The 22942-nt window shown below is 33.0% G+C and overlaps 1 protein-coding gene across 1 annotated transcript; it reads left to right on the top strand.

The window, feature by feature from the left end:
• The first annotated feature begins 5371 nt into the window (after nt 1–5371).
• On the top strand, nt 5372–6514 carry LOC119637425. Its single transcript, XM_038033446.1, has 2 exons — nt 5372–5807; nt 5868–6514. The coding sequence occupies exons 1-2, from the start codon at nt 5372–5374 to the stop codon at nt 6512–6514; spliced, it is 1083 nt and encodes a 360-aa protein (XP_037889374.1).
• The last annotated feature ends 16428 nt before the right edge of the window (nt 6515–22942 follow it).

Raw genomic sequence — 22942 nt, forward strand, 5'->3', positions numbered from 1 at the left:
GCGTGGAGAGTGAGAGAGAGATGTAATTTCGAAAGCTATAAATATTTTTTCATATAAGGTCTTTCTTAAAAGAAGGCGTCAGATCATTTGTGCTTTTAATAGCCGGAATTGCGATTAAATACAAAATTATATGGACAGACAGACAGACAGACAGACGGACGAGATTAGGCTTATGAATGGGCTAATATACTTTACATATCTGTCCATAAATAATTACTGGCAGAAAAGTGAATATCAGAGAAATGAAATGAAATACATTTTTTAGCCACGATAACGAGAATATAACATAAAATGTAAATATAATTCTCTTATACCAAATTATATGCAATCAAAGCTGAAACATCAAATGGATCTACATTTGCGCCTTTGTTATCACTTAAGCATGCTGTTATCACGTAATACCACATTTACTTATACATAGTACCTTACTCTTAATGTAAAGAAAAAAGGCATCAGCAAAGGGATGGGTGTCAACGAGTCGGTCTAAATCGAATTGTTTCGTTTTTATTTATTTTGTTTTCCCATCATTTTTTTATTCATTATAATTGCCATAAAATATCGATACGTATGATTAACTAATTTTTAATAATCATTATTAATGCGTTAACTTTATTTCAATAGAATTTATTAAACACGTTCGAAGTTTTCAAATTTTACATTATTATTGCTATTAGTGTTAGAATATTAGAGTGTTAGTCATCATAGACTTGCTCTGGAGCGAACGTCACACCTTATGAATTCAAACGTATATACACTCACACCGCCTAGTAAAAGGAAAGTATGTCTGAATTAATATTTATGTACGGTTGATTTTACTCGTTGGTTAACACTGTATGCCTTAAAATTCTTTAGATAAGTTTTTTGTTTTTGTGCTTAACTCTTGTTTGTCCTTGATGTGTGAGTATTTATATAATGTGTGTTTAAAACAATTCGTTTAGACCATTATCTGGTTTATTGTATGCTGTTACATAAAAAATTATTTTAATAAGTTTTAAGAATTGATTTGAAGTTTACATAGCTGCACCCTATGCTCTCGCTTTCCTTCTCGCTTTCCTCTAAACCTTATGATACTGTAGCGTTTCTCGATCGGTTGTTAATCTAAATAAAGACATTGGAAAACTTGTATACATAGCTTATGCATATATGTGCAGAAATATATGCATATATGTTAGACATTCGTCTGTCCACTCAGTTCCCTTTCCATTACACTACCCTTCACGGTAAGAATTAAGGCCGAAAAGAAAACGTTCTCGTACATAATTGTACATAATTCGTTGAGATCAAGCCTAAAGCTAAGCTAAATCTACTTTATAACCTCGATTACAAAAAATAAAAATTATACTATAAATAAATATATTATAAACGAAAACTCGAATAAATCTAAAAAATAAACCTAAATTTTAAATTGTACTCAGTACAACTTGCTGCAAACACGGCTTAATGGTTCTCATGCGTAAATCTTATGACAGCGAGTATCCAACATTCGTTTTAAGGTGTACTTACTTGATTTTATTTTAAAAAAAAATTTTTTTTTTCGCTTGAAACTTCCGTTCAATATTTCTTCTAACGTCATTTTCAATTTAGGCATAAACTATAAACTCAGTATGAAAAGGCCAATCAAGCTTACATATATGGTTTATTTGGTCTTTTATGTATGTATTCAGATTAGAGTTTGAGTAGAGAAACCTTTTATAATTTTCATTAAATGTAAAAAATTAGGTTACAAAACATAATATAATAGAATATTTAATATTACGTAACCTACGAGAAAGTTCATATTCTTATATTCGTTTCATTCAGTTTATTCATATTTATATACAATGTGATTAGCGTTACACTTCATATATTTTAGAGCACTTAATAGATGCGTACGCAAGTGCGTACACATGCACATATAATATGAGCTAAACGGCAGCCAACCCCATTTACTTTGCTGATTAAAAAAAAAAAAAAAACCAAAAGTCAATTATGACAGTTATTGTTAAATTTATGTGAAACCTGTGCTATTAGGTATTATTTAATAACTTCGAGGACCTTAGCTAAGCTTCGAAAAAATAAAACATAGGTTTATTGGCATTTTTCTATGATATTAATTTTGATTCCTCTCAAGCAGCACCAAACAGTATTTAAGCCCGTTAATAAGGCTAATCTGTTGGCTAACTAACTCAGTTTAAACTCCTACTAACTATATAGCGAGCACCCTAATGGCCGCACTTGACAGAGTAGCGTGCTTAATGCCATCCTTATTCTCTCGAAGGCAGGAAAGATCCTCTATACCCGCAAGACTCTGTGATGATGTGACATCGTGGCGAATGGCATTTGTTAGGCCACGGTCCACAACATTTAAGTGTTATCTCGTTGACGACCGACTACACCAATCCCACGAATTAACGCCAAATATCAGTCTGTTCCGCGGTAGCCGACATCATAAAAATAATTATCGATTAATACTTAATAAGACGTGAGGAGTCCAATAACCAACAAAGGAGGAATTGAAGTATTTGTCATTTTGGCGAAAGTAAGATTCGTGACCCTGAATGCCTTCATGATGTTTCATTCTTTCCCTTTTAGGAACAGGTCTCGCAGTATGAAGTTTCCAAATGGGGAAAAGGGAAAATGACGCAAAAAGCACTTCTCTGCGGCCAATAATCGCACTATCTGGAGCATCTATGTTCGGTTAAAATAAGATTTCCAGATTGTGTCTGCAGAAATTCAGTCGACTGAATCGCAGAACCCAGTTGCTCAGAAAAGATGAACGTCTATGCAACACCCCGAACATCAGTCTAATGCGCGTTTTGTTTCCCCTATATACAGACAGGTCGAGTATAAGAGTTTTGTCCATCAATCAAGGCCTCCATTTAACTGCATAACAGAAATACTCGCAACTTTCAAACTTCCCGCTTTTTATTTTCAGGCCAAACGTACACAAACACTGTTTCCCCACTGTTTCCCCACCATCCTCTACGTACAAGGTTTGCACAAGTGCAGGCAACATACCCTAAGTCTGCATAAAAGTGAATGAATGAAACTTTTTTCAAGGCCGTGGCTTCGCTCGACGACTTTCAAAGTGAAATAAATGTATAAAAGAATTATTTACTTGCTGACAGGTTGACAAACGTTGACAATTTGGTGAACAGAGTATGAATAATGCAGGCATCGTGGCACAAGTTTCATGGACAGATCTTTCCAAATTTGAATGTACGCGAGCACGTTCGCAGCTTCAGTTATAACAACTTTTGCAGGGTATTTCAATAAATCAACGACAAAATTTGTTGTTCACTTATCCTAACTCATCTATGGCATCAACGGATTTATCTAGTGATCTCATTATAGTTGTATAGTAGTAAGCAACTTTAACTGGTTAGTGTTATTCATTAATCTTTACATTTCAAAATAATTGTTTCCCGCTATTTTAGTCGCGTTGAAAGAAAGCAAAGTATTCTCTTTGGTTAACTCGGAAATGCAAAGATTGGCTGGGCCAGCTTTGTTTATATAAACTAGTTCAACACGGAATAATTGACTCGTGTACTATACAGCCCAGCAGTCCACCTGAACAGTAAAGAGTGTGAGTGCAAAATGGGTCACGATTTTCGCTGCTCGCAAATGTACATAGGACTTACATTAAATCACAAATTCTCTGAATCTCACTATCTTTAGGCTTTTTCAAGATACAGGATAGTGGACCGACGAAAAGCGTAGCATGTTTCCTAAAGAAGTGTAAGGAGAAGTGTACGTTGCCTGCTATATGTCCTAAATTATTGTAGCTCGGCAACTCTGCTTCTCTTATACCTTTACCAACTATTTTCGTCGAAAACTGCATGCAGCTTATCACAAGTCTCAGCTTACAATGGACCAATAAAGAAATGAAATGAAAAAATTTGTAGTCCGATCTTCGATTTTTTTATTCTCACAAATTTTTTAAAATACTCTCGGAATAAGATAACTCTGTCACCTAAAGAATAATTCAGCGACATTTGTTGGCTTTCTTGATAACTTTACACCATAAACGCATCAATTATGTATAAGATCGTTCCAATAGGCCTCCGTTCCTTCAGCTTTTCTGCAATCCGACATTTGTTTTTATTTCTTTGGAACTCTCTTCCCGTTTCAACTTATTAAACTGTTCAAATAAATACAATACAGGCAAAGAACGGAAATGTTGTATTAAAATTCAAATTCGGAAACTTTTCTTATTCGCACATCAACTTATGGTTATTGTAGGCATAAGCGTACCGCGATAAGTGATTAAATAGATGTTTTTTAAAAGACTTCTAATCTGCTTACGCAGATTGAAGTAAAACATTATAGATTTGTAGGCAATTTTAGGCACTAAACATATCGGATATCATCTTTTGTTACATTTGACGCAAAGGGCAGATATTGCAGATCATCTAAAGTCGAATCAAGTAAACAACTGCACCGAACTGAAAACAGTGTTCGCTGACAATTGCTTAGGCAATGCCGACTAATGAATAGTTTATATCGCTACACATACAAAATTATACGTTGTTGTTATAAAAGACTTTTATTCATCTATGGAATGGCCCATAAAATAGATCTATGCATCCAAAAGTAATACAATAAACTTGTATTTTAAATCATTATTTTTTTTTATCGATTTTCATCACAAAACCCTAAAGGTTGGATATTGCCCCGAAGCAAATTTCAAAATTGATCCTCCATACCCTCCATATTTTTAACATTCACTTCGTTTGCTAAGTTATTATTATTTATCGATTATTGTGAAGAAATGTTAAAAATCGAAAATGCTTTTCAAACGATTGCTTCATTTTGACCGTAACAATCGTTCGATTCAATTCTTTCCCAGTAAAGTTCGCCCAAACGAACCGAAACACTTAAGTATACAATATTTTGTCGGAACACTTTAAACACTTTACAATCTGCCGACTAAATGCAAAAAAAAAAAAAAAAAATACATGGAGGGAGATCAAGAAGACCGACGGACCGACGGACCGACGAGATTATTTCGATTCAGAAAATGTGCCTACATTTATTTGAACTCCCTGTACGCACTGCATAGACCGTCACAAAATGAATATACCCTTGTGGTAAGTAGTGTAAAGTGTAGGAGTATAGCAACTCTTAGTCAATTAGTAAATGAAAATCAATCGCTAGACTTCAAAATAAAAAATTATTTATAAAATATTTGAATTATATTTAAAATTAAAAATTGATTGTTGCTGTTAGTTCAAAAGAATTAATTAAAATTTTTAAAAATGTGAATTTTTAAAGGCAATTTGCTTTTATAAGAAGACGTATTTTTTAACAACAATGCAATTCATGACATTCCTATTTTCAATAATTTTACTTCTAACAACACAAAGTAAGCAAAAAAATATGCCTTTAGAGAATGAGGACGATAAGTAAACATTCATTTCGATATTCAGACAATGGTGAGCTAACGTCGTGCCAATTTAAGGAACACGAAATCCGTAGCGAGTGGCGCTTGATATTACAAGAAGAGGCGAATGGCACGTTAGGCTTGTTAAGAGAAAATTCTGTAGCCGATGGATCCGTGTTGCATATGATATGCAATTCGTCAGATGTAACGCAACTATTATGTACGAACGGCAAATTCAATATTCCATTACCTCTCCCGCATTGCTCTAATCCCTTAAAACCGCAATTACAAGAAACGCATCATTTTTATTGTCCATATAAAGCGTATTGCGTGGGTTTCGAATTCTCTTGTAATAACGATAATTATTTTGTAACAGCATATCGTACGTGCTTCGATCATGAACGCATGCGAACTGTATATACGGCAAATGAAGCTTATCCGTATGGTAAGTGATTGTTGAAATAAATATTCAAGCCCTTCTTATATGATTTGTTTTTTGTTGAAGTTATGCGCCGACCGGACAAACTATTGTTTAATCCAGATAACATTTTTACATTGAATTTCTTTTCGGCGTACAATAAACGTGATATTTATGCACGCTTCTGCGAACTGTTGGGTGCGGAACAGCCGTTTATGTCCTATAACGAGCAAGGGCGGCGAATTGATCGTGGGCATTTAACACCGGTAGCAGATTTCATGACCAATAATATGATGAGTGCCACGTTTAAATTGATTAATGCCATCCCACAATTTCATAGCATCAACGACGGCAATTGGAATATTCTTGAGGAGTGGGCTCGTAATCCCATCAATACACCCGCCAAAGTGTGTAATGGTGCCTTAAGTTTCGTTTTAGAGCTGCCCAACTCATCTAATCAATACGTAGCGATGTACTTAAAGGGCAGCATGATACCGATACCATTATGGACTTTTAAAGTCGTTTTGAACTCTCGAGGCGTTCGTACAGTTTTTTTGCAATACAATAATATACACGACAGAACTGCACCAAATATACCTATAGATAACTGCATTTCGGTTCCTTGTCCGTCAAATTTAATTGTAAATAATTCAAATTTTAACGGTTACACGATTTGCTGCGAACAGCAACATTTCATGAAAAAGAATTTACCAAATTTAGAAAAATATTGCTAAAAAGTAGAGTAAAATGTTTGTAAACATATTTCTAAATTAAACAAAAAAAAATTATAAGACACCAAGCAAGCATTGTGTCTCACTTGAAGACTGCATACATACTTCTACTATTGCTGTTGGCGTTGATCACAGATCATTATATTGAAGTGTCATACTGTTTAGATGTTGGAACTCCTTACTAACTTTCATGAAAGTATGAAATATTCAAACAGTAAAATAAATTTAAATGTCATTGCCGCTTACTTTATCAACGTCATAGCATACCACGTACATATAACAATTTAATCGATTGTCTCGTGTATTAGGGTGTATAGAAAGTATTTTAACAAAAGTTTCAAAGCTTATCATTCGATTTTCTGACAAGTCGTGATATATTTTTCGTTGCACTGATACTATTTAGTTTTATAATATCAACTCTGCACATTTGCTCCATTATCTTTTGATCCTTTAACTTGCTACACAGTCTCTCTTGATCACTGAACAGTGCACTCCGCACCCGCGCTTACAAGTTAAACAAATTCTCATTCGATTTGCGATTCGCGATTCGCGATATCATTTGCATAATTATACTTGCATTCTACTCATTTTGATCGTCTTCGAAACAAAGGAAACCGGATAAGAATAGCAGAAAGGCAAAGAAACAAAAAGAAAATTGAACAACTGTCAGACTATCAGAATTTTTCTATGTAATTTGCGAAAAAAAGCGCTTGAAACAGTAAAACTGCATTGACCCGTAAACCGAAATAAACTGACTTTTTCACTTGACGCTGTGCATAAGATTTTCACGAAAATTATACTCAGCGACCAGAACCGTTTCGGACGGAATGGTCTCGCCAACAGACGAAGTTCTCACATTCGTTGTTGATTGTTCATTGCGCAATGAATGCCAGCATTATTATTGACCATGCTTCGAGGTTTTTTTTTTCAGAAAACAGCATAACATACACCCGAGCTGACGAAAGACGTGAAATTAAAAATTACTACATGAAAGAACTTTATCTAGTTACCCATTATTATATCCGCCTGAGTGGCCGAAGGCGAGCAATCTCGACTAGCAAGTCAATGGTCGTGGGTGTTCGAATCTCAAATGCGATAGAGTTTTTAATAAAAGCCGATAACCTTAGATGCTAGTGCTTTTAAGAGTTTAGTCTTAGAATTTATTTCTCTGGCGAAATTAATAATAATAATAATAATAATAATAATAATAATAATATCCTTTATTATACGTTTATTGCCAAGATATGAAAGCATCGATTAGTGGCCATCAAAAAATAAATCATTTCCTCCAGTCAAACTTTTGAGGCGTTTATTTTGAATGTGGAGTCAGTCTATTTTTGAAGGAAATGAAGATAATGATAATTATAGGTAAAACATAAATGTTTAGTTATGTGTAGACAATTTATAGTCGAAAAATTCAAATTTCCTAACGTTTGGTAGATAGAAGCTTTGGTTATTACCGGTATTGTAAATAAATTTATTTTGAAAATGATGCAAGTCAATCTTAGCGTTATATTTATGTATTGAATCGAGGCTCCCATAATTTTCATAATTATCAATCAAGTTAATATGTGTATTTGCGATGAGACTATAGCTACGGCTAGATGTCGTCAGAAAGTGGTATGGTTCTAAGGTAGATTTCGGTGTAGTTTTAAAGAGTTGGACAAATCAAACTATAAGAAAAGCCTAGAAAGGGAAACGTTAGAATAAACGTACATCTCTTGAAGGCTACAAGGTTGTTGCTGTTAGTAAACCTACGTCTTTATTGAGCGATCTATGATCTACTTATCTGTAAACAATTTATAGAAAAATAAAGTGCAGATTTCCTTATATTTGGGAGGCTATCGGCTCTAATTTATAAAAGTGCATTAGATATTGAGCCTAGTAGTTTCGATAAAGTAATATATTGAATTAATATTCTGCTCTGTGGCTGATTGTAGAATGTCCATAGGGTTAATCGTTCCAAATGCAATACTTCTAGCCAAGGTAAAGTTGAGGCAGTCACGGAGAATGTGCTTTATAATGAGAATTAGTCCACAATTGCAGATTGGAGAGGATGACTTCCCCAAGGCCCATTGGTGAGTTGCAATTGTATGAGCAAGGCGAATTCCCGATAATGTTTGGATCTTGATTTTCGCAACATTTGTTGGATATAAGGGTAGAGTTTCATTGAGAGCTAATAAACGAGTAGTGCTGATGATGGCATTGTCGATTCCCTTCTTACAATGTATCTTTGAAGATCCAACTTTGACTAGGTACCCTATGACTAGGTACCCATAAAATTTAAATTTTTTCGCCGGATGTTGTAATGATATTCCTTAATTTGTTCATGGTGCTCCATTTCGAAATCGAAGGATTCCGTTTAGGTTGTGAAAGTTGAAATACTTTCGTGAAATATGTAGCCGAGAAGAACCTATCCTGAAGAATCGACCACGGCACAAGCAGGTGGCAGACCAGAAGATTTTAAGCCATCTGTGTATAAAAGATTCCAACCGTTACTCTCCAATACTTGGGGTTTTTGAACTATTAGATTCCTGAAGACGTAATTTGGAGTATCTTCTTTCTTGTGCATAGACAGCGTAATGTCAAAATAACAGGCTTTCAAAACCCATGGATGTTTAAAAAAAAAACCCCGAAAATTTTTTAAGAAAATGTCCATCTTCTTTGTGACACACAAACAATAGTCAATTACGGATGGTGACTTTCGAATTTTCTTGGCAATAATAATCTTTCCCACGTCTTCACCGAGAATAGATTTGTTTGAATTAAGAAGCTCGGGGGCTATTTTTGCTTTTAACTCATAAAATCTATTTTCTAAAGCTGGGAGACCAGTTTCAATTATAATATTATTTATGGGCGTCGTCCGAAAAGCATAACAATTTGCCCTAAGGGGTTGGTGATTGATCGGTTTGAGGATGTTGATATTAGATTTGCAGCTACTGCCATAAATTATCAAACCACTATCAATCTTGCTTAAAATAAGCATTTTGGTAAGATAAGCAATAGTGTTAATGTGCGCATGTCTTTTCCAAGTGACGTACTGTATGAAATTCACCTTTGTTAAAATAGAATTATTTAACGGAACACAGTGTGTTTTCCGACGATATTTGTTGGAATATGGAGCGTCTGCACGTTTTGTACTGGTCAACCATTAATATGCATCAGTAGAATTCTGGATATCTACTTTCGACATATGTGCCTTTTTTTTTGATTTTTGTATAGAAGTTTTAGCCCCTGACGAGTTTGCCCATGTGGAGATCTCTCGCCCAATAGATTCGAAGATGTTGATTGCCTTCGTGCAATCTTTTTCTCTTATAAAAATGTATACGTCGATATATATATATATATATATATATATGTGCATATTGAATCGAGGCATTTGCATGTATATTTTATGTGAAAATTTACAATGCAGGGGATCACAAAGAGTAGAACCTAAGTGTTTGAAGCATACATAATATGAAAACCTTATATAATATGAAAACCTAGAAGCGCATTATAGCTTATAGTGATATGTGCATAAGCGAAAATTGAGACAGATAAAGTTGGCCTTAATGCGGATGAAAAATTTTCAGTCCAGTGACAATGTATTGTCTTTGTTGTCATGTATCACAAATCTTTATTTTATCAAACGATTGCGATTTTAGAGTTCTAGAAACTGTAATCCGGTAAACCAATTTTATTATGTATCCCTTAAGATTACAAGAACATCTTTTTTTTATTAAAACGAATGAAAAATTAGATCTCTTTGCGTATTAATTCTTACTTTCCGTAAGAATGGTTGTGCCCCAGAGATTCAAAACGTACATATTCAAAATTAAGCGCAGTTAATTTTTCTATCGACCTACTAGTATGGATCAGTTTTCATTATAAAATATTAAAATTTAAACTTTTCTGCCCTATGACGGATCAATTTTCGTGAAAATCCCTGTATAGAGTAGGATTCAAAAGATAGACCGAGATGATCCACATTTGGTAGAGTTAATTTTTCTTATATTAAAGTAAATTAAATCTATGATCTGATTTTCATCATGAAGCAACGAAAATTAGACCTTTTAGTCATATGAACTTCGGTCTTCGTTATGTTAGAGAGAGAATTCAAAAAATTACCCAGCCGATCCAAAGTCTTCAATTTAGAATACTACATTGCAATTTTTTGCATATAACAACTTTTTAAAATAGGGCGCTAAATGAGGAGTGGTCGAAAAAATGGATCGATCCAAACCATTTTCAATAGCGCTCGTCGTTGAGCCAGTGTCCAAATGTTATCAAAATTTATCAAAAATTGCGACATGCAGCTTGAAAGCGAACTTATATGGACAGAGATCAGACGGACAGACGGATAGATAGGTTTAGATTAATTCAGAAAATGATTCTTAATGGATCGGTGTAATGAAAAGTAAGTATATTCTATCTATCCTAACTGCGTGTTATATACGCCTGTACAAAGTTAATATACCCTGTACCACAAGTAAAGAAGAGATAACGTAACAAAATTTCCAACCGCCTAATATGTACACGTAGTTGTACTTAAAACTTGATTCAAATTAGATGAAATCAAGTAATGAGAAAAAAAAAAGTGTATGACCACCACCTTAAAAAATAGACCCGAACGGTATGCATATATGTATACATGCTTATGTGCCTAAAAGCTAAGAAAAAAAATTTATATGAAAATAATTTAATTTAATGCAATTTATTAAACATTGAAAATCTATCAGGATCTCTAAAAATATAAAAATCTGATATGCAACAACACCCCCCCTCCCCTCGCCCCCAACAAGAACGTATTATTAGAGATCTCGTCGTATATGCATATATACATACATATATATATGGTATATATATGGTATATATGCTATATTAACATGGTATATATGTTGTATATATGGTATATATATTCACATATATATATGGTATATATGGTGTATATGGTATATATATTTATATATATATATATATATATATGGTATATATGCCATAAATACATAGTATTTTACGTTTTTATTTTAAATGTTTTGTTTTTTCTTCATTTTTTTTTCTTATTTACTGATTGTTTGTCTACATCTCAAACTAGTTCAGTTCAAAAGGTCATTTGAAGGCGTTGTAGCTGGACTTATTATTCATCGTTCTTTAGCTTAGCACTAACGTTTCACTTTTGGATGTTGGTTTGTCGGTGATTTTTATTTTACTTTATTTATTTATTTATATATTTTTATATATATGTATATATATATATATATATTTTTTCTTTCTTAATTTAAGATTTTGCAGATATGAAAAATGATTGCAAAACTTTTTTTAAAGCAGGTTCCCTTATTGAAGTTTTTAAAATTTTCATTTCTTAAATGTTAAATATTTTGCCATAAAATTTGCCAAATATAAAACTTAAAAGTATGTATACATACATATACATTCATATATCGATTGTTACTGCTAATAGAGGTAGGTAATCGTATTAAAAAGAATTTTGCAATTAATGGCGATTACTGTATTACGAAATCTAAAAGACTATAATTGCTGTAATGTTATTTTTTAAAAGGTTTTTGAAACTAATTCGACAGTTTGGAAAACAAAAATAATAGAAAACATAGTATTTTTACCTGAGAAGAAGACTTCAGAATGAATTTCTCAATGTATATTTTCCTTAAGAGCGTGTATTCTATTGTTTTTTTTTTTTTCTTTTTTTTTTTCTTCAACCGTAATCTCACTGCATTCATTTTTTTATTTTGTCATATAACAAAACGTACTAGAATGTGACTCTCAGTCACTTATATTATTGTTTCTACTTAAATAAGTGATTTTCTTCTTTTCTTAATTGGAATAAAAGTTAATACGCATTTTTTTATTTATTTATTTATTTATTACTTACAAAGTATAGATTTGAAGGCTGCCGGATAACCTAACCTAATCATATGCTCGCCTGTATTGAAATCTCTACCGCACTTGAGATTTGACCCCACGACCAGTAAATTATTACTCGCTATCCTTTCCTACTTGGCTGTTTTCGATAAACGATCCAACAATTTCTTTAGGAAGTACAATTACGTATGTATTTCAGAAGTAATGAGAAGCTCTAAGCAATATATTGAAAAAAAACATGATCCAAATCTCACTCAGAAGTGTGTTCTATTTACGTTTATTGTCGAAACCACAAAATCAATGATCTCATGTATCCAAACAGGCTATATATATAAAAAAAAAAATATTACACACAGACCATAAAAATTGCGTTCAAACTTCAAAAATAACTCAAAGACACCGCGTGACAAGATTAGGCATGAATTGATTTTCAGACCAAACATTTCACTTGCTGTTGAGACAATGATTTCTTTTTACGAAAGAAAAACTCTCCCATTAACTTTATTCGGATAAAAATTACCTTAAGGTTGGTGATGTAACATTTTAACTTACTAAAAGGAACATAATCCAAAAAAGGAGCTTTCAATTTTATTCCGTTGTTTGTGTTCTTGCAAAATTTTGATTTACTGTGCAGCATCGGAAAGTCGGCAAAAACTAATTGAATCGGACAAGGCCTGTCTTTAAATAACCTACGCGATGTCACCTAATACAGTTACTCATATAACAGCTTCTCCAAATAAGACTGGAAAGTGGTCGTCCGATCCGAACCATTGTCAATGGCATTCGTTCTTCAAAAAGTCAGATTTCGTTTTATGACAGGGGGCACAAAAATTGCCACAGCCGATCAAAAGTTTTCATTTAGGGGCTAAGTAGTACTAGGATTTCGGCATTCTAAATGAAAACTTTTGATCGGCTGTGGCAATTTTTGTGCCCCCTGTCATAAAACGAAAACTGAAATTCATACGACAAGAAGGTATAATTTTGAATGCTTGATCATGAAAATTATATCATAATAGTAATTTAACATAAAAAAATGAACTGTACCAAACTTAGACCATCTCAGCCTATTTTTTGGATCCTACTCTAGTAAGGAGTTCGCGAAAATTGATCCTTTGTAAAGAAAAAAAGTGTAGCTCTTAATATGTGGTGATGGAAGTTGACCCGTAATATTATAGGAATTTTGTACAAAAATGAACTCTACAAAGTTTGGATCATCTATGGCTATGTTTGAATACTGCCCCATTTAAGAATTAAACTTGAACTAGATTAGGCTGCGTTTTAGGCCCGTTTCTTCCTAAACACGCACTTGAAAAGTATGTCTTTATATAGAAACAAGATATAATTTTTGTGTTCGATAATAAAAATAAGAATTCTATTAGAGAATATGGTATGGGGTATTTAACTGTCGGCCTTGACCGACTATATGTTCTTGCTTGTTTTCTGAATATATTAAGATTGTCTGCCTAGCGGTTTGTATTATTTTTGTGTGTGTGCTTTCAGCTTAGAGGTCGCAATTTTTGAAGAACGAATGCCATTGACAATGGTTCGGATCGGACGACGACTTTCCGGTCTTATTTGGAGAAGCTGTTATATGAGTAACTGTATTAGGTGACATCGCGTAGGTTATTTAAAGTCAGGTCTTGTCCGACTCAATTAGTTTTTGCCGACTTTCCAATGCTACACAGTAAATCGAAATTTTGCAAAAACACAGGGTTGCGTAGAGTATTTAATGGTCGGCCTTGCCCCACTACAATATTCTTACTTGTTATTACAGGAGAACTATGTGACATTGTGTTAAGGCTACCTAAATATATTTCATATGAATAAGGCAAAAATTTGAAAAATTATTGAAAACTCACCAAATATTGAGTTAATTTATACGAAAATTTACTTTATTTTACTTACTACTTTTAAAATATCTACAACAATCAACCATAACAGGTTTCCAACTTACGGCTTTATTCTGTACGTAATTAGCGGATTCCCACTCACATATGCATATAAACGACATAATCTCACTGAAGAGTGAGAATGAAAAAATTCATCAGAAAAATTCATAAAAAAGCTGATTAAAAAATTCATAGAATATTGAAAATCGTGTTAAAACAAAACAAATCGTGTAAAAACGAAATGTTTTTTTTTAACTCTTGCTAAATCCAACTCCTGTAAAAACAATTAGTCTGAAAACCTAATTAGATGTACATCGGAATTTACTTTGCTTAAAATCCTTTCTTAACAGAAACGCCTTCAACAAAATCTGTGTTATGAGCGCTTGAAAATGTTATAAAGTAATTAATAATATATGACCTGAAATGAAGTCCTGGCATTATTCGCTAGCATAAAAGTGTTTGCAGCAAACTTGAATCTTCAATATTCAAATGTTAACGAATAGGTAAAGAAGGTTAGATATTTAAGTGCACTTGTCGTGTGAATTGTATATAACTTCAAACTCTCTGAAGCGGTTTAAAATGGCGGAATTTATACCCAAATAGCCCAAATTTGTTCTAAAACGTATATTACCCTCTCTCTTCTTATTAATAAAGCACACAAATATATTTACCTATCACATCAATCAATAAGTCTATGGTGTAAACAAGAATATTTTTTTTAGAAAATCGTCTTTATTCATCAATATACTCTCCTTCAAGAATGATACATTCACTCCAAAACTGCTCTAACTTTTCGATGCATCTTTCATAGATCGACTTGTCTTGTTTCTCAAAAGAGGCCTCAATGTCGGCAATTACTTCCGCATTTGAGCTAAATTTTGTTTTCCGCCAGCGTCCATTTGATGTCTGCAAAAAGGCAGTAGTTATTGGGGGCTAGATCTAGAGAGTACGGCGAATAGGGAGGCAATTCGAAGCGTACTTTTTTCAAGTTAGTCATCATTTCATCATCGACTGATAACACGAAACATTGTCTTGGTGAAGCAGCTCTATTTTCTTTTGTATGTGAGGCCATTTCTTTTTGATTTCTACAGTGAATCGAACCGATAATGACATGTAATATTCACTATTGATTCTTTGTTCCTTTTCATTACAGTCGGTAATGCCCGCCTCAATAGACGAATGCCATAATCTTTGCCAACTGACTTCCCAGTTTTTAATCGCTTTGGGCGACATTCACCGGCTGCTGTCCACTTATATACTAACGACTTTTTGTTTCCGATACGCAGTAGTGGATGCATCTTTCATTTAATGTCATATGCCGACGCAACATATGCTTTTTATCTCGCTTGAACAGTTCCAAACAGCGCTTTAAAGAGTCGATGCGTTGGCGGGACCCACTTCCAGCAGAGCTTTCGTATGCAAAATAGTAAACATACTCTCTTCTGATATTCTTAAGGTATCCTCACTTTTCAGTCTTCCAAAACAATTTGATGCACTTTGTTTATGTTTCCTAGACTAACTACCGAAAAAAAATTCAATATCGTTCGCGTCCATACGATTTTGTTTAAAATGAGTAAACCATCCATTAATTTATTTTTTCAAGAGATATAATTGTCGCCATAACACCTTTCAAACCAATGCCGATTGTGAGCGATATTTTGATCAATAAACGAGATTCAGATTTTTCCATTGCTTTGATTATTGCAAAATTGGCCTAACTAAAACAACTGTAATTTGTAAATCAGTTGTCGAAATGTCTTGAAATTTTGCCACATCTCGAAATCAAATTAATCCGTTAACTCAGTACTGGCATATATATGCGTCAGAACCGAGACCCCATATTGAGCGATGTGTTATTATATTTTCTTTTCGAACACCTAATAGCTTAGATAAAAGAAATTCCTCGACTGCGACACGACCGCTGCAATCGATTTTGATAAACAATTTCAGTCAATTACTTGAGAGTCAAGCATAAGCAAAGTTAAGTTATTAATTAACATTTATGCAAATTATGCATAATTTCACACATATGAACATGAGTACATGACTATACCGTATGAAATGAAATCTTGTATCTATGTATGATAATAGAAAAAAAATTCTATAAAAATACATACATTTTTACACGTAATGAAATATTCTTGAAATAATAGACAATTAATTGATTTAACAGCATTCAAATGATTAAAGAAAATAATTATTTAGAAAATTTACTTACAATAACAACGACATCAAACATTAACTAAATAATTAATAACCACACGTGGGCAAGTATATCGATTGACAATAGTAAAGGCAATTCGCATAAAAACTGCTTAAACGAAAGTCATTAAAAAGCTTTTTTTCAAAAGAAGGACAAAAAGACATTGTTTTTTTTTTTTTTGTATGTCCCTAAAGAACATTCACTAAAGCAACATGAATGTACATAAGCACAACTATGTGCAACAATGATTAATAATGAATTTCAGTACATGGGAAAATAATTTGGCAATCATGCGAAATTTGTGGCCAAAGGTGCAAATCAAGAGCCAGAAAGCCTTTGACTTATATTCAATACTTTCTCACTTTATAAATTATGTAATCAATACTACTACTGAATATGCTAATATGTCTTTTTGTTTTTTGTACTTGTGTTGCTAACATAGATTAGCCGCTAACAACCATAAATAGTTTAACAGGGTGTCGGGTACAAATTATGATAGTCACCTTCTTTGCCAATTTAAAGTAAATTTATTGAAATTGACACAGTGGTTCCGAATCACATTGACTCTGAGTAAAATCCAAACACCACTTATATGCGTAGATTTCCCAACCATTCAAAGATGTCTTGAACAGAAAGCATTGTTTCGATTGCAAGTCGATAAATCCGTTAGCCTTCATACTAATCCTATCAATTATATTGGATTAGGTGATCCAAAAATTCTCAGACCCTTGATAGATCAACTACTTAATGCATTCTTAACTTAATTATTTCTATACGCTAACGCTTGATAGCCATTAATATTATTATTTCTATTATTATATGCATTATACCTCTTACGCTACCTAATGTTGTATAATACTACTCTTATCAATATATATGCAGAATTCGTGTAATGCGCGTTTATGTACGTGGCATTTCCTTTCATATGGACAAACTAGCAAATAATAATCATAATAATTTCTGGTAATGAAATTATTTCATCATTTTTGTGCATATATTTCGTTATGCTTGACGCCTTAGAAGCTTAGAAGCGGGTAGCGAACAAAACCTAAGGTCTAATAATTTAAAGAGAAAGAAGAAGAAGAAGAAGAAGAATGTTAGTTAGGTTTTCTACATTAAAATATCGATACTACCGTTTGCGATCAATTCTCCCACACTTATTGAGCCCTTAAGTAGTAGCTTTATTAGCTTGCGATCTTGCGAGTTTGATCTCAAACCGAGAAGAAATGTTGATCAAAATGTTTGCTACGAATTTTTTGAACATGGACGTTTTGTTGAACCGATTATTTTTTCATTCTCTTACTCTCTCTTTATACCCCTCATCAAATAGGATATAGGATGGAATAAGTTTGTGCAGAGCTTTTGATTTATTATCTTTACAAAATTAAGCTTGCTTATCTACCTGTTCGCTCGATGTCGGTCCAGAAAACTGCAGCCTCACAAATTGTCCAAATATTTTAATTGAAATTAGTTCACTAACCGGGTTAAACCACTCCGCATGTAGCGCCCTATTTTGAAAAAGTTGTTAAATAAAAAAATTACGCAATTTTTAATATCGATAAAGAGTATTATTTTGGAAAACTAAATAAAATTGGGAAATTTTAGGATGGGTTATCCTTTTGAAAGTCTTCCAGGATTAGAATTTTTCAAAAGGTGGTAAACATTGTTGCATTATTAATTTTGCACATTTTTAGGCAAACTGGTGTAGGGTATTTTATGAGCGACCGTACTCGATTCTAATATTTTAAATCGCTTTCCATTTCGTCGCTTTTTTCTTTCGTTTTTTGTTTTTCGCTTTACATACCTTCTTTCTTTTTCTCTTATCCTTTTTCGTTACTCTGGCTTACGTTGTTTTTCTGCAATTTTATATTCTTTTCTTTTTCGCTTCACCCCATTTCTCTGCTTTTATTTAAATGATTTCTCTTTCTTTCTTTTTTCAGTTTTCATTTTTTCACTTTGCCTCGCTTTTCGTTTGCTTGCTTTTCTTCTATATACTTTTGTTTAATATGGTTTTCCCTTCTTCTGGTTTTTCTTCCTCTCCTTACATTACTTTTCTTTTTATTCTTTCTTTCTCTTTTGTCTTCACTCTACCCCTCTTTTTTTTTTTTGGTTTCTTTTCGACATTTTTCTTTGTTTCTCGTCTTTTTTCTTTTCTTTTATTTAAATTATTTCTCTTTCGTTCATTTATTTACTTTTCTTAGCCCCTTTCTTTTCTCTTCTCTTCTTTATATGGCTTTCCTTTCTATCCCTTTTTCTCCGCTTTGTCTGCATTTTGCTGATTTTTTCCTTTACCTTTCCTTCCTTTTCTTTCCTTTCATTCTATTTTTTCTTTACGTTTCTTTTTTTTTCCATTTTTTTTTCTATTCTTCTCTTTTAATTCACTTTTTCTATTTCCCTTTACTTCTCGTTTGTTCTTACAATTCCTATCAATCAATCATCAATATTTAGCTTACCCAGCGCTTGTAAGCTCGCATCGAATTTTTTAGTATTTCGGTCGTTCTTTCGTTTAATTTCGGCACGATTTGCCCTACCGTTTTCAATGACTGAACCTTAACAAACTCTCCGGTATTCAAATTTACATAATTTAAAAATCTCCGAACAAAAGATTAAGAAATCATCAACAGTAACCGTTGTCGCTTGTAGTAGAACGTTTGTATCCCAACGTAACTGATGTAAGTATCAGAGTTTTTGAAACTCTGCTTTAAAAATCTGGTTAGGAGACTATTTCAGTTAAAATCAAACGTCACACTATATGCAAATATTAAAAACTAATTAGAATTTAGTATGCAAACCAATTAAATTACTCAAGAAATAAGATTACATAAGGAAAGAATTTATTTAATTTCATTATTATTAAAATGAAGAAAGGAATTTTTTATGAAATTATTTATCGCATATAAAATAAAACAGTAAAAAAAATAAATTGAAATATCAAATGATAGACAAACTATGTCGATCGATTTTTACGTCTACCACTGGACTAAGGGCCATACTAAATTTGTCATTCTGTCAGTAACGTCTACGAGATCTAGATGTTCAATAATCCATGAAGTGTAAATAATCTCGTTTAATATCTGTCTGGTCATTGTATCGATGTACTGGAAGACATTGATTATCGGTATTAGTATTATGGACTTGGCTGACTCAAACGCAGCGTTAGTTTTCCTGATGACTCGAATTTACGAATCTTTTCTAGTACCACTACATATGGACGCAGTCCACGATTTCATCAAATAAGATCCATAAGGACTTCTCGCCTGATTCAAGCATTTTTTAAATACAATGGCTAACTCACGTGACTGCGCGACATTTGAAAGTATGTCACGCAGACGATGAATCTTGCATTTGATCAAAACTTAATGACAGCGCGCTAAATGAGTTTTTTAAGCTCGAGCTAAACCCAAGAAAATGTATTCGCACCCGAAGACTCGGATCGTATTATTTTTTTTTTTTTTTTATTTCTTAGCATGTCTCAGGGATTGTAGTGAATCTCAGTCATTTTGTCAACATTGTAGTACTTAGTTATATCTTTGACAGATGTTAACAGAAAATTCGAAGCCGGCATTAGCGCAAACAAATGACTTTTTGAAGGCTAGCAACTGCTTTTCATTCGTAATGAGATTTATTTTTATTCGCCCATCCGAAATATGCAATTTCGTCACCGAAAAAGGTGATTGTTTTGCCCGAAGGGTAAGGTTTTTCAACAGATAGCAGTGATTATGAAAAAAATGTTATAAAATTGTTTTGGGCATTTGCAGAACTTGCAAAAGATGAATCGGGAGAATGGTTTAAATACCATTAAGCAAGCTTGCTTGCAAGGACAAGTGTTTACTTAAAACTTGAATAAATCTCGAAAATATTGATATAAAGTTCGGAAAACAATTTAGAATAGATTCGTCTAAGCATTGAGTAAGAAAATAATTCCGATAGATCAGCCAACCCGTTCACCCACCAAACCAAAGATGATCTTTTTCAATGCACTTAGGCGGAAAGTAAGTGGAATTCATGATGAAGGTATATATGTAACGGCTTTTTAAATATTTATTAAACAGGTAAATTTAAACATAAATTGATTTACGATTAAAAAAAGAATAAAAACGAATTCAAATTCAATGCACAAGGCAACAAATATGAATATGAAAAGAATTATCAGGATTGTATGATAAAACAGACAGACGAACAGACAGACATATCCAGTTCATCCCACATATGCAAAGTAGTTTAAATTTACTGAGATCTGTTCAAAGAGAAAAAAAAAGTTGGCCAAAAAAAACCAGTAATTTGTTAACCGACAGGTATGTAATTAACTTAACCGTTATGTGTTCGTTAATGCGTTAATAACCTTGTTTAACGGTATTTTCAAAGTAAACTTGATTTTTCGCTACTTACATGTGATAGAGGGGTAAGATAAAAGCAAGCATATGTATATATATATATATTATATATCTACAGTCATTCGAACTTTTGAATTTGAACAGAGTAATGAAAACTAGTAACAAAGACAAAAATAACAAATTATTAACCGTTTAAACTTGTAGGCCTTATTCTATGTGCATACAATTGTAATAAGGTGTGGCCTTGAATTTATTTTAACAATTTTTGGCATTTAAAAACAAATGCACACAAAAACGCAAACACAAATGTTACTTGACGTCTTGAAGCGAACCTTGCATTCCCTTTTCTAAATTTTATAAACACCCTACATCGTTCTCCTTCCTCCATCAAAACTAACACAGCACAGATGTTGTGTAAGTGAAATTGGACTATTTTCTGGTGTTTTTATGTGTGCGTGTGTGAGCGTGTGTGTGTGTCAATAATTTGGAGCGGACCCTCGTAAGAACATAAGCAACGAACGTTTCCTTGAACTACGAACAAAAACTTTGTTAACGTTTTGAAGAGATTTAGATTGGACAGCGGATGTCTATGTGATGTGTTGGTATGCTCCATTTGTTCGCTTAATTGTAAAATAAACGCGATCTACGTCAACGTCAACGTCCGTATCTGGGATTATCATTTAACTCGGTAACCAAAGATTTTATGCAATAATGCATAGCAGCCGGCGAAGCAAATATATCTTATATGTACAACGTACGAAGCCCTAACACAACTATCGGTAACTCTTCACTCCATTTTAGCGATCACTCTAAGGCTATGATTTGCAATTTTCAATTGTCTGTCGAATCACTCCATCTTACTGTTGACTTGTGGATGATATGAATGCCAAGTAATTTTGTTAATGTCGCGAATAGGCTTGAAACGAACTGTGCTCCCTGATCACTTATGATTGTGAATGGTACGCGGAAACGCGAAATCGTGTATCGTGTGTGTTAAATATATAGCTGTTACCATTAAATTGGGCAAGGGAATCGAAAATGTCTACATGGATCTATTGAAATCTCCCTTTGGACATTCATATTTTATGTAATGGTGTCTTCGTGTGTACCGAAATTTTCGATCTTTAGCACGGAATACATTAGCTTGACCATGAGCTGATTTTTTTTTTTTTAGTGGAGAGACAATTGTACTGATGATGTTTATAAAATGTAGAAATTTCCAAGGTCTTGCACACTCGACAAGACAATTTTTCTCCTACAATCACAAACGGTTACTATTGGATACATCGTGTACGATTGGAGTGAATAGATAAATTTTAGAAATTGATTTGCAAAAAGCAATCAAGAACGTATACGTCATGTGTCCGGTATATTCTTCGGCCTGGAACAACGGGGACAACGCAGGCAGGCAAACGTAGATAAGTTGAATCAAAATTTAAATGTTAAAATAAAAATAATATATAGACTTCACCGCGATTTACAATTTTCATGTTCTTACATTATATTATTCTCAAAGCTCGGCAATAATTGCAAACTTAAGCTCTTAGGCCATTCATTGGACGGGAGTATCATCGCGTTCGTTCGCATTTTAGTTGATTATGATTGACTATCCGTAAAATGACACTTGAATCCCTTTTTGCAAAGAATTATTGCTTTTTTATTTATTTTAGTTTTTTTGATTATTATGACTCTAACTTTGGTGATGTGAATCCGGTTTGCGCGAAGCTCAACTTAGAAGATATTTAGAAAATTGCAATTTACGCCGTTTATGATATATTCAATAACAGATAAATATGTAAGTAAAAAATATGTAAATAGGTTCATAACCGTATGAACGAATAAATACATGAATGAATAAATACGTAAACAGGCAATGATATTAAAACATATATATATATATATAAATACTTAAATACAAATATAAATAAGTACGTAAATACATACACATGAACAAAAACATAATTATACAAATTCATGCATACATAACAACATAAATGCATAAGTATATAAATAAATAGACGTATACTAAAGTAAATAAGTACATAAACACATGAAGATATAACTACGTAAATACATAAATATAAAAATACATATATGCATAAATACATAAGCACATAAGTATGTGAACACTTACATACATTTA

This window comes from Glossina fuscipes, unplaced genomic scaffold, assembly GCF_014805625.2.
Source record: "Glossina fuscipes isolate IAEA_lab_2018 unplaced genomic scaffold, Yale_Gfus_2 59, whole genome shotgun sequence".
In the NCBI taxonomy this organism is placed as follows: domain Eukaryota; kingdom Metazoa; phylum Arthropoda; class Insecta; order Diptera; family Glossinidae; genus Glossina; species Glossina fuscipes.